The sequence below is a fragment of the Castor canadensis genome, chromosome 7 (genome assembly GCF_047511655.1).
Source record: "Castor canadensis chromosome 7, mCasCan1.hap1v2, whole genome shotgun sequence".
In the NCBI taxonomy this organism is placed as follows: Eukaryota; Metazoa; Chordata; class Mammalia; order Rodentia; family Castoridae; genus Castor; species Castor canadensis.
This window is the reverse complement of record NC_133392.1, coordinates 143,799,791-143,812,683: the sequence shown is the minus strand read 5'-3', so window position 1 is coordinate 143,812,683 and position 12,893 is coordinate 143,799,791. Positions and strand designations below refer to the sequence as shown.

The 12,893-nt window shown below is 42.5% G+C and overlaps 1 protein-coding gene across 3 annotated transcripts in view; it reads left to right on the top strand.

Moving 5' to 3' along the window:
* The first annotated feature begins 3,353 nt into the window (after positions 1 to 3,353).
* Positions 3,354 to 12,893, top strand: part of Cep85 (centrosomal protein 85) — a 34,561-nt gene continuing 25,021 nt past the window's right edge. For all 3 annotated transcript variants that reach the window (XR_012450021.1, XM_074080911.1, XM_020158750.2), the window contains exons 1-2: positions 3,354 to 3,462; positions 10,883 to 10,955. Coding sequence is in view for 2 of the 3 variants with exons in the window: in XM_074080911.1 (XP_073937012.1) it covers positions 10,901 to 10,955 (55 nt within the window). In the remaining variant the exon portion in view is untranslated. The remainder of the gene's footprint in view (positions 3,463 to 10,882; positions 10,956 to 12,893) is intronic.

Here is a 12,893-nt window from a genome sequence, read left to right as displayed (position 1 = left end):
CATGGTAGAATGCCAGGGTGAATGGAATTCCCAATTGAACTAGAACACAAGTCCCTATTCAGTTGGACAGTAATATGTCACAGAGGTTCCTTTTCCCACCATACCACCAAACATCTGCCTGGGGTATGTAGAGAGCTGAGTAATCGCCAATGCTTGCCCCTGTGTCATTTAAGACATTGGTGCAAGTTGTCAGTTCTCTGACAGGTCTAGTGAATTTTCCCCTGCCTAGAGATGCAAGAGGAATAGTTCATGCTCCCTATAGAGAAAGAGGAGATCGCCCTGGGGTCTGATCTTCCCAAAGTGCGAAATAGCAAAGACAGACTCCTAAAGGGCTCATTTCCCCATGCATCCCCTTGTCTTGGTATAGGGCCAGCATGCAATACATTCCTCTAGGATCAGTATCCCATCAGAGGGGAAATGAACCACCAGTGCTTGTGGCTGTCTAGCAGTACATGCATAACAATCACTCTTGTCAAGAGCCTGTATCGAAAATTTAACCCATTTGGTCCAGGCATTTGTATCACAGTACCCAGTGTTAATCTCTAGAGTCTGTTTTAAGTCTTTTATCTCAACTATCTCTACTCTCTTGGGGTTATTATTTGGGACATCAAAGCACCTATCAGGATCTAGGATTGTATTGGCACCGTGGGCATGAGGTTGTATTTATGGCTAACTGGAATGTTAGTCATCCTAGAGGGCTCCTTCCTGAGACATATACTCATGGTGCTACTTTAGGTTTCTGGTCTAGGGTGACTGGGTGTATATGATCAAAATTATGGACAGAGCTGACATTTTATAACTGCCCATCCAAGCCAGAGCAACTTGAGAGAGAACATGCCAGCCCCTGGTTGGAGTTAAGGGATGGATTTATCTGTTTTTTTCTCTAAAATAACCTTTAGGGGCTCCTTTAATGACTCATATGCTTCCCACTGGTCTGCAGCCTCTTTTTCCTGGACCTCTTTTACCAGTCCCTCCCCACTACCGCCTTTTTTTTTTTTTTTCAGTACTGGAACTGAACTCAGGACTTACACCTTGAGCCACTCCACCAGCCCTTTTTTGTAATGGGTTTTTTCAAGATAGGGTGCCTGGACTGGCTTCCCCGAACCATGATCCTCCTGATCAAAAGTCAAAAGCCTGATTAATTCCATAAGTAGTTAGCTTGATAAAATATAAACATCTCTCTGATAAGCCAGTTTAGGCAATACTACTAAGAGCAGAATATTTTAAAGATAAAAGTAGATGCTAGTTTTATTTTAGTTTACTAAATTTTGACTTTAGGAAATCATTTTCATAACCTTTTAAATTATAGTCATATTAGTTACATTCACAAACTCTTTTTTTCTTTTTTTTTTTTTGCAGTACTGAGGCTTGAACTCAGGGCCTACACTTTGAGCCACTCTATCAGCCCATTTTTGCAATTTTTTTTTTTTCGAGATACTGTCTCATGAATATTTGCCTGGGCTGGCTTTGAACCACTGATCTCTACCTCCTGAGTAGCTAGCTAGGATTACAGGCATGAACCACCAGTGCCTGGCTAATTCCCCCTTCCTAGTGGAGGGTGGGTATGGCTGCAATGTTTGTGCTACTATCAATTCATTCAAAACAGAATCTAGCAGGGTGTAGTGGCTCATGCCTGTAAGCCCAGCTACTTGGGAGGCAGAAATAGAAATTCAAGGCCAGCTTTGGCAAAAAAAAGTTAGTGAGACTCCATCTCAATAAACTGGGCATTGTGGCATGAACCCATCATCCCTGCTACTCAGGAGGTTTAAATAGGAAGATCTTAGTCCAGGCTGGCCGTGCCAAAAACTTAAGACCTATCCAAAAAGTAAGGGAAAAAAAGGACTGGGGGCAAGTCCCAAATTGTAGCACGCCTGCTTAGCAAGTGTGAGGCCATGAGTTCAAACCCCAAATACCACCACAAAATAAGCAAGCAAACAAAAATAACAAAACTAATAGCTGTTACTTAACTGTTCCTATTTTAGGCCCTGGGCATTCAACAGTACACAAGACAGTCTTTGATCTTAAAGAGAGGAAGATGGAGATTGAATTCAGGGTGTAGCATGGGTGTGGAAGTAGTCTTCCTAAATTGATAGAGGTGACCTCTACCCATAAAGCACAATTCCACAAAATCACAGGAAGTCCCTTTCTTTTTTTTCTTTTTTGTCATTCTAGCTATGTGGGAAGCAAAAAGGAAGATCGTGGTCTATACTGGGCATAAAAAAGCAAGACCCTATTTGAAAAATACCTAAAGCAAAAAAAGGGCTGGTGGTGTGGCTCAAGTAGTAGAGTGCTTGCCTACCAACACTCAACACCCTGAATTCAAACCCTAGTACCTTAAAAAAAAATTATCTAAAAATTGTGAATATTCTCTGAAATTAGAGCCCAAAATCTGTTGAAATATATATGAGGACCCATACACATTTGAAAGCTAGTAGTAGATAATGGAGTTACTTTAAAACTAGGGATAGCCATTGAAGAAAACATCTCCCAGTGTAGCCCAGGCTGGCCTCAAACTCTCCATCCTCCTGCTTCAGCCTCCAGAGTGCTGGGATTTTAGGGGTGCACCACAACGCCAGGTTCATAAATGTACTGTTTGCCATTTGTAAACTTAAATCTCAACAGGTCCACCATTTCCAGTCAGGTTTCCCTCTTCCTTTCTCAGCGTCAGCTCCTCTCAGTCCTTACATGTCCCCTATTTTCTCTCTCTCTCTCTCTCTCTCTCTCTCTCTCTGTCTCTCTCTCTGTCTCTCTCTCTCTCACACACACACACACACACACAAACCCAGAAGCCATCAAGTGGCAATATTCAGCTTTCTACACACAGCACATAAACTTATTTCTTTAGACATCCAGACCTAACATTTATATTAACAAAACCTTCTGGTCCTAATTTCAGAGAAAATTCTCTAAATTCATCTACCAGGTCATCTATCATGTTACACTCAGGTTCATTATCCATGAAATCTGATAATAACCCCTGTGTGGTCAGTGACCCAGGCCACACCCTAAATCTTCAGGACGGTAGTGGAATGGGAGGAGGATGAGGCAGGTTGGAGGGATTCCTACGTGCCCTGTCTGCCGGTTTCTCTATCAAGCCAAGCTCCGCAAGCCACGCCAATACGCTGTGAGCTCGGCTCCACCTAGAGGCAGGACTGGGAAATCGGGTAGACGGGATGGCTCTAAGGGGCGGCTGTGTCATGCGCAAAGCAATCCGCCGGCCTCGCGCAGAGGGAGTGTTCAGGGGCGGGACACCGGCGAGGCTTGACTCTCGATTGGTCAGAGGTGGGCAGAAAGGGGCGGGAGACCCACGCGGCTGGACTCCCTATTGGTTAGACATGTAAAAAGAGGCGGGGCCGGGAGGCGCGCGCGTAACGGCCGTTAGTGGAGCCGAAGGACGGCAGACGTGGTGGCTGCAGTTTGTGTCCCTGAGTGAGGGATTTCACCGCCCAGTTTCAGGCCCTCGTAAGTTCTTCCTGGGAGCCTCCGTCGGAGCGCCAGACCTTGTTTCTTCTTCCGTAGCCTCGAAGCATTGGATACTTGCGACCTACCTTCGTGGGGGGGGGGCGCGGAAGAACCCTAGGAAAGAGAAGCGCATGCGCGGAGGGGTTAAACCGTAAGGCCTCCCCCCCCCCCTCCGGCTTGGGATCTCTCTGCTCCATCTTCTTAAAATAATGACCACGCTCCTCCTGCCCCCTCTCCCCCATTCCATTGCTTTCTCCTTGTCATTCGCTCCACAGCTGCCTTACTTGTGCGCCAAGCCCTGTGCCACTAGCCGAGGAAACAGCGGGCAGCACGTTCCTTGCCCGACTGGAGTACACCGTCCGTAGACGTTAAGCGAGTAGTCTTCAGATAGCACTCAGCAAGTGTAGGGTAGAGATATTTTTACAAAGGAGGGAAAAAAGGCGTAGATCTAGTTGGAGAGGTCAGGAAGGTCTTCTTGGGGAAGTAAAGTTTGAGCTCAGATTTTTTTGTTTTTGCGGCACTGGGGCTTGAACTCGGGGGCTACACCTTGAGCCACTCCACCAGCCCTGTTTTTTTGTGATGAGTTGTGTTGTTTTGTTTTGTTTTGTTTTGTTTGAAATAGGGTCTTGGGAAATATTTGCCTAGGCTGGCTTCGAACCTCAGTCCTCCTGAACTCTTGTCTTCTGAGTAGCTAGGATTACAGGCGTGAGCCACCGGCTCCCAGCCCCTTGAGCTGAGAGTTGTCTGTAGGGAACAGACAGCCACTTGGGAAGATCCTATACCCAAGTTTCCGAGCCAGGGTCAGTCTTCTTCCCGGGAAATCTGACAGTGTCTGGAGACACCTGTGAAAGTCGCAAGTTGGGGGTTGCTGCTGGCATCTCATGATAAAGCCAGGGATGCTGCAGAGTGCAAAGGAAGTAGCCGAGGCACGGGGTCAGTGGTCAGTAGCGCCAGGTTGAGAAGCCCTGATATAGCAAGGAGAATCTGGTACTTTGAAGTGGAAGTTGAGTGTGTTCAAGTTTGTCCACCAAATCATATTCACTCCAGTAAACCAAGAGAGTCAGAACCATGTTTTTTGTTTCGAGACAGCTTACTAGGCTGCCCTGGAGCGCCATGTAGCTCATACTGGCCTGGAACTTGTGATCTTTCCATCTCAGCCTCCCAAGTACTGGGGTTACAGGCGTCCACCACCAGTGTTTTTCTTTTATATCAATGTAGTTCCAGCAGGTGGCACAGAACCAGGCAAATAGTAGGTGCTTAGTAAATTTAGGTTGAATTGAATAGTGTGTTTGGTAAGGAGGTGTGGTGATACATGAATGACTAAGATAATTGGGCCTCATTACTTTGCCCTAGAGCTTTTCTACTTTATAATGGTCTGGTGGTTTTGTATGTCTCTGGACTAATTCTTTATAAAGGCAATATTTTGGCTTCTCTTTCACTAAGTCTAGTTTAATGAATGATCAAGGGCTTGAATATAGTGTGATTTATTATTATTTTTTTTTTTTGCAGTACTGGGGCTTGAACTCAGGGACTACACATTGAGCCACTCCACCATCCCTTTTTTGTGATTGGTTTTTTTAAAATAGGGTCTCACCAACTATTTCCCTGGACTGGCTTTGAACCTCGATCCTCCTGATCTGTGCCTCCTAGTAGCTAGGATTATAGGCGTGAACCACCGGTGCCTGGCATGGTATGAGATTCTTAATGCATCTGTTAGCTGTTTGTTCCTTCACATTTTCTCCTGTGATGTATATCGTTCAACAGCTGCTAAGTGTGGTGTTCCACATTAAAATTGTAGTTTTTCAAGGGAAGAAATTGTTTTTTGTTTTTTGTTTTGGCAGTACTAGGGGTTGAATTTAGGGCCTCATGCTTGCTAGGCAGGCACTTTACCACTTGAGCCCCTTCATTATCCCTTCGGTGGTTTTTAGTATTTTTTCAAGGTTGTTCAACCATTACCATCATCTAATCCCAAAATATTTTGATCATCCTGAAAAGAAACCCTATATCCATTAGCAGTCACTCTCTATTCCCCCAAGTCCTTTCCTGTCAGTCCTTGGCAACCACTAAATCTATCTCTGTGGGTTTTTTGGCTTTTCTAGACTTTCCATATAAATGGGATCATGCAATATATGGCTGTCTGTGTTTGACTTCTTTCACTTAGCATGTTTTCAATTCATCTATGTTGTATCCTGTATCAGTGCTTCATTCCTTTTTATTGCCTAATAATTTTCCATTGTATGGTTATACCATATTTTATTTATCCCTTCATCATTTGATGGACTTTGGGTTTATATTTTTGACTTTTATAAATAATGCTGCTATAAATAATGCTTCATGAACATGTATTTTCATTTCTCTTGAATATGAAATTGGCCTTTCGTACCTTTATGAGGTCTGCATCCAGAGTCAGTTAACCATGGGTTGAAAATACACTGGAATAGAGGAATTGCATCTGTTCTAAACATGTATAGACTTTAATGTCATTATTCCATAAGCAATGCAGTATAACATCTATTTACATGACATACACATTATATTAGATATTATAAGTACTCTAAATATGATTTATTGTTTTTTTGTTTTTGAGATGGGGTCTTGCTGTGTTACTGAGGCTGCCTTTAAACTACTTAGCAAAGGTCATTCCTTCCACCTTTGCCTGCTGAGTAGCTGGGACTATAGGTGTACAACTTTGTACATGTCCTTTAGAGATGATTTAAAATGTACAGGATGGCCAGGCACTGGTGACTGATGTCTGTAATCATAGCTACTCAGGAGGCAGAGATTAGAAGGATCATGGTTTGAAGCCAGCCCAGGCAAATAGTTCTGAGAGACCCTATTTTGAAAACCCCTTCATGAAAATAGGGCTGGTGGAGTGGTTCAAGCTGTAGGCCCTGAGTTCAAGCCTCAGTACCACAAAAAAAAAAAAAAAAAGTACAGAAAGGTCTAAGGACATGGCTAAAGCAGTTGAGTACCTCCCTAGCAAGTGTGAGCCCTGAATTCAAATCCCAGTACCACCAAAGAAAAATGTATGGGAGGATATGCATATTACATGGTACTCCATTCCATATAAGGGACTTGAGCATTTGTGAATTTTGGTATGCAAGGGAGTTCCTGAAGTCAATTTCCTGTGGCTATAAAAGGTCTATCTAAGAGTAGAGTTGCTTAGTTTTAGGGGTAATACTGTTTAACTGGGAGTTCTCCTCTTGTCAGTCCATTCTTCTGGGTTTTTTGTTTTTTGGGGTTTTTTGTTTTTTTGTGGTACTGGGGTTTGAACTCAGGGCCTACACCTTGAGCCACTCCACAAGTCCTTTTTGTTTGTTTGTTTTGAGATAGGGTCACATGAAGTATTTGCTCAGGCTGGCTTTGAACCGTGATGATCCTGATTTCTGCCTCCTGAGTAGCTAGGATTATAGGAGTGAGCCACCAGGATCTGACCATTCTTCCGATTTTGGAAAGTCTCAGAATCTACTGGGCCTATAATTTTGTTATCCTTTTTGTTGTTGTTGTTGTTGTTTGTTTGGAGACAGAGTCTTGCTATGTGGCCCATACTGGCCTCAAACTTGAGATTCAACTGCCTTAGTCCCCAGAGTGCTTGGAACAAGTGTGTACTACCACTCCCAACCTGGTTTTGTTATCCTTTAAGGGATAAAGGCCCCCAGTGTAGTGACACATGTATGCAGCCCCAGCACTTGGAAGGTTGAGGCCAGAGGATCAAAAGTTCAACTCTAGCCTGGACTATGTAAGCTTTTATCAAAAATAAAAAAGGTATGCCAGGTGCCTGTGGCTGACGCCTATAATCCTAGCTACTCAGGAGGCCAAGATCAGGAGGATCTCAGTTTGAAGCCAGTCCAGCCAAAATAGTTCGTGAGACCCTATTTCAAAAATACTCATTGCAAAAAGGGCTGGCATAGTGGCTCAGGGTGAAGGCCCTGAGTTCAAAACCAGTACCGCAAAAAAAATAAAGTAAAAGATTTTGTTATTGACAGGAAAGTTATTATTAATAAGTGAGTAATTATCCTTCTGTGTCATCATTAACTCATTAGCCATAAATTGAATAGCTAGCCATAAACTGTTGATACTAGCTATAAAGCTTTTATTTTATTTTTTTGTTTGTTTGTTTGTTTGTTTTGAGATTAGGATCTGTGTAGCCCATGCCTCTTGAGTGTTTGAAGTTGAAGGGTTTTGGTTTTTTTTTTAGATTTTGTTTTTTCTTTTTTTGGCAGCACTGGTGTTTGAACTCAGGACCTCACACTTGCTAGGCATTCTTGTGGTATTGACGTCTGAACTCAGGGCCTATACCTTGAGTCACCCCACCAGACCTTTTTTGTGATGGGTTATTTTGAGATAGGGTCTCAAGAACTGTTTGCCCTGGCTGGCTTCGAGCAGTAATCCTCCTGATCTCTGCCTTCTGCGTAGCTAGGATCACAGGCATGAGCCACCAGCGCCCAGGTTCCAGCCCTTTTTTGTAAGGGGTTTTTTTTCAAGATAGTGTCTTGCAAACTCTTTGCCTGGGGCTGGCTTCAAACCACGATCCTCCTGATCTCTGTCTCCTCGAGTAGCTAGGATTACAGGCGTGAGCCACCACAGCCCAGCTTGAAGTTGAAGGTTTTATTATTGAACAAAGCCTCTCTCAGTATATGAAAAAGTGATATTTTGGAGGATGGTACCATTTCTGTTAGGCACTAGTGAATTAGTGACCACTTAGATTGTTACTAAGAGAAAACTGTAGAGGTCAGTAAAGTATGTTAGAGAATTAGTTCCTTATAACTTTTTTTTTTCCTTTCAAAATTGAATTTCACCACTAAGAATTGTATGCTGTGAATTGTCCCAAATCCTTTTGGAGCTGTTATACATTCAAAGCTTCCAAATTCATATGGTGCCACTTTTTTTTTTTTTTTTTTGGCGGTACTAGGACTTGTACTCAGGGCTTATACCTTGAGCCACTCCACCAGCCCTTTTTTGTGATGGATTTTTTCAAGATAGGGTCTCATGAACTTTTTGCCTGGGTGGCTTCGAATCACAGTCCTCCTGATCTCTGCCTCCTAAGTAGCTAGGATTACAGGTTGTGAGCCACCAGTGCCTGGCCTTCAGATTTTTTTTGAGACAGCATCTCACAAATAGTCCATGCTGGCCTCAAACTCACAATACTCCTGCCTCAGCTTCCTGAGTGATGGAATTACAAGGTGTGTATCACTATTCCTAACTTATTCTTTTTTTTTTTTTTTTTGTGGGACTGCAGTGCAGTTTGAACTCAGGTCTTTGTGCTTACAAAGCAGGCACTCTCACTTGAGCTACACCTCCATTCCCTAACTTATTCTTCTTATGTGAAGAAACTGAGATGCAGATAAAAGAAATTTGCCCAGGATTAACACTGCTAATACATTGCTAACTAGAGGCTGGGTGCTGGTGACTTATAGCTGTAATCTTAGCTACTCAGGAGGCAGAGATCAGGAGGATCAAGGTTCAAAGCCAGCCTGGCCAAAAAGTTTGAGAGACCCTAACTCGAACCCATCACAAACAAGGGCTGGTGGAGTGGCTCAAGGAAGTTTACTGTGTTCAGGTTTATTTGTTCAGGTCTCAATAAAAAGTAATATTTAAAAATTTTGTGACAATTGGAAGGCTTCTAAGACTATATGGGCTCCATATTAGGAATCTATTTTGGTTCTAAGTTTACTTGCTTTTGGAAGAGAAATAGGGTATTTAGAGTATTGGAAGTTGGTTTGCTTTTATTTTTTATTTTGTGTGTGTCGTCTTGTGTTGCCCACATCTTGAACTCCTGGTACCAAGTGATCTTCCCATCTCAGAAAACTGGAACTACACATGTGTTTGCCACCATGCCCTGCTGGTTTGCTTTTTTTTTGGTGGTGGTACTGGGGTTTGAACTCCGGGCCTTGCTCTTCCTAGACAAACACTCTTCTTTGCTGCCAGCCCTAGTTTGGGTTTTTTGTTTTGTTTCATTTTGTTTTTTGTGGTTGTGGGGTTTGAACTCCTTACTTGCTAGGCAGGTCCTCTACCACATGAGTCACTCCACAAGCCCTGTTTTGTATAGGATATTTTCAAGATAGGGGCTTGAGAACTATTTGCCTGGCACTGGCTTTGAACCCTGATCCTCCTGTTCTCTGCCTCCCAAGTAACTAAGATTACAGGTGTGAGCCACCAGCACCTGGCTCTAGGATTTTTTTTTTAAATGCTCTTACAAGTAAAACGAGAGAATACTTGAATATATGCTTGCGATATTATAAAATATGTAGTTCTTTGTCTTGTTTCCTGGCATGCTTAGAAAATTCGTAGAGTCTTGAAAATGATAAGAATCTTTGTATACTAAGGAGTTGACTTGTTGGCTTGCAGCCCCTGGGTAGCTTCAGAATGGAGGCTAGTGATTAGAAGGACTAAGGCAGGATTTGAGGGTTGATTCAGCCCAGCTTCCTGGGAGGGTAGTAGCTGAAGGCTAAGTAGACTGATTTTTTTTTCTTTTTCTTATTGGTGCTTGAACATCAGACCTTGCGCTTGCTAGGGCAAGGACTGTACCAATTGAGCCATGCCCCCAGTCCATACCAGTAAAACCAAACAGAATGTGCTAATTTTTTTCCTTGGGTACTGGGGATTGATAAATTGGCCAGTGATTTAATCAGTATTTTCTAAGTAAAGAATCACCCATAAAAACCCAGAATGGCAGCATTGGGAAAGCTTCTCAGAAAACTGAACATGTACAGATTCTAGGAGGGAGCCATACCCAAGAAGTTATGGAAACTGTGCACCCCTTCCCACATGCCTGTGGGATCCAAGACTTTCTCCAGGTAGATAGTGTCTGAATTTAATTGAATTGAATTAATGGTGTCCTCTGGAGAATTTCTTGTTTAACAGCCCACATCTGGTGTCAGAAGTATGTTGTGTTAATGAGCATAGTAGGGAGAAATTGAGTTTGAGTGTACTGTAGCCTCAGATTTTTTTTCCCTCCCTCCTCTCCCCTTCTCTCTCTCTCTCTCTCTCTCTCTCTCTCTCTCTCTCTTTTTTTTTTTTTTTTGGGTACGAGGATTGAATCTTGGGCCTTGTGCATGCTAGGCAAGGACTTTACCACTTGAACTATGCCCCAAGCCTATCAGAGTGGTTTTGACAGTTTGAGCTGAATAGGAACTGAATTACAGAGCACCTACTGTTGAATGCCTGTAATCCTAGCTACTCTGAAGGTAGAGAGAGGAGTATTGCCATCTGAGGCCTAAGTAAAGTAAAAGCATGAGATGTAGCTGAAAAACAAACTAAAAACGAAAAGACTGGGGCATGGCTCAAGTGGTAGAGAGTACTTGCCTAGCAAGCATGAGTCTCTGAGTTCCCAGAACCCAATCCCCCCCTAAAAAAAAAAAAAAAAAGCCACACACAAAGACACTGAAGAGATCTGACTGGTTATTCCTTCATTCTATAGTTGTCTCAGATTACTGTGATGGCCATGCAAGAGAAATACCCCAGTGAGAGGTCCTCTCATGCCACTTCACCAGGTGAGTAGTCAGTTTTCTGGATTAAATTCTGACTTTTGTTCTGTCATTTCATAGTCTTTAAGGGAAATACTGAGCACACAAGCATTCACTGAAATGCTGGTACTAAAAGAACAAAAACAACATAGGACTATCTTGAATATAAAAACAGATCTTTTGGAAGGAGTGATTATTTATATCTGGTCCACAGGTTCAGTCCCTTGCACCACAAAAATAAAGATTCATTCAGCAAATACTTAATGAATATTTGCTATGTGCCATGTACTACCTTAGGGCTGGATTATAGTTTCTTATGATAATTATGTATATAATGCAAGCTCTTAAGCTATAGCAATTCATAGCAAAGATCCCTGCCTTTCTCATGGCCTGTCTCTTTTTCAGTAGTATCTCTTTTGGATTAATAATGATCTTTCCTGTAGCAAAAAAGTCTTAATATCTAATAGGGATACTACCGATAGGACATATGACAAAACAAAAAACCTTAGCTTTATGCCGGCACATAGGTCATACCTGTAGTCCCAGCTGCTCAGGAGGCTGAGGCAGGAAGATCATATGAGCCCTGAAGTTCAAGGTCAGCCTGAGCAGCATATAATTTGCCTTTCTCTACAAAGAAAATAATAATTTTTAAAATTCAGCTTTCAAACTAAATTTTGAAGTAAACACAAGTATCTATAAATATACCAAGACCTTTTTTTTTTTTTTGTAGTGTTGGAGATAGATCCCAGGTCCTTACATATGCTAGGCAAGTACTGTACCACTGAGCCATACACACCCACTCCTCAGCCCCCATAACATATCTTTATTTTAACAAATATCTCCTTAGAATTGGGAATCGAATATGGAGTAGGTTGATAGAAGAGTAGTTGTGATGAAAAAGGGAAGATACTAGTTAATGGAATGGTTTCCAATAGGAGGCCAGAAACATGGTCCAGTCAGTTTTTACTGCCTAACAGGCTAGGAGTGTGGCTCAAGTGGTAGAGCACTTGCCTAGCATGCTTGACCCTGGGTTCAATCCCCAAGTACAGCAAAAACAAAACAAAACAAAAACCTGCCAAATTGTACGCTACCTAGGGAGTGAAAGCCATGTAGATACACTAAGAGGTCAAATTGCTTCTGGCTAAAATTATACTTAGTACTGCAGTAACCTAATGTCACGTTCTCAGAAGCTCTGACTGTTGTCTGTGTCATGCATTCAAAATTATTAGAGACTGCTGAGTGTGTATAGATGGGGCATATTCTGTCAAACCAGACAGTTACTATGGCCCAAAGAATGGGAGTCCATGGAGGAAATTCGGTTGCCTTCAGAGCAAAACTAGAAGAGAAATTACAGGGTTTTTTTCAAATTAACATTTTTCTTACCATATATTAATTGTACAGGGTGCTTCTCTCTCTCTCTGTTTTTTTTTTTTTTTTTTTTTAGTGGGACTGGGGTTTGAACTCATGGCTGCACTTATAAAGAGGGCACTCTACTGCTTGAGCCACACCTCCAGACCATTTTGGTTTGGTTATTTTGGAGCTGGGTCTCACAAACTTTTTGGGCTGGCTTCTTAACTGTGATCTTCCCGAACTTAGGTTCCCAAGTGGCTAGGATTGCAGGCATGATCCACTGGCACCTAGCCAGGAAGGCTTTCATTGTGACATTTCTGTATATGCTTACAACGTACCTTGTTTTCCCTCTTCTTCCTTCCTTCCTAAAAATAATTTGAATTTAAGCTGGGCATGGTCATGCATGCCCATAATCCCAGTACTTTGGAGACTGAGACAGGAGGGTCATGAGCTTGAAGCCAACCTGAGTTATGTAGGGAGAACCTGTCTCAAAAAAATAAGTCAGGCATGGTGGTGCACAGTTATAATACCTGCACTTGGAAGGCTGAGACAGGAGGATCAAGAGTTTGAGAACATAGTGAAACTATGTCTCAAAAACAAAAATAATCTGGATTT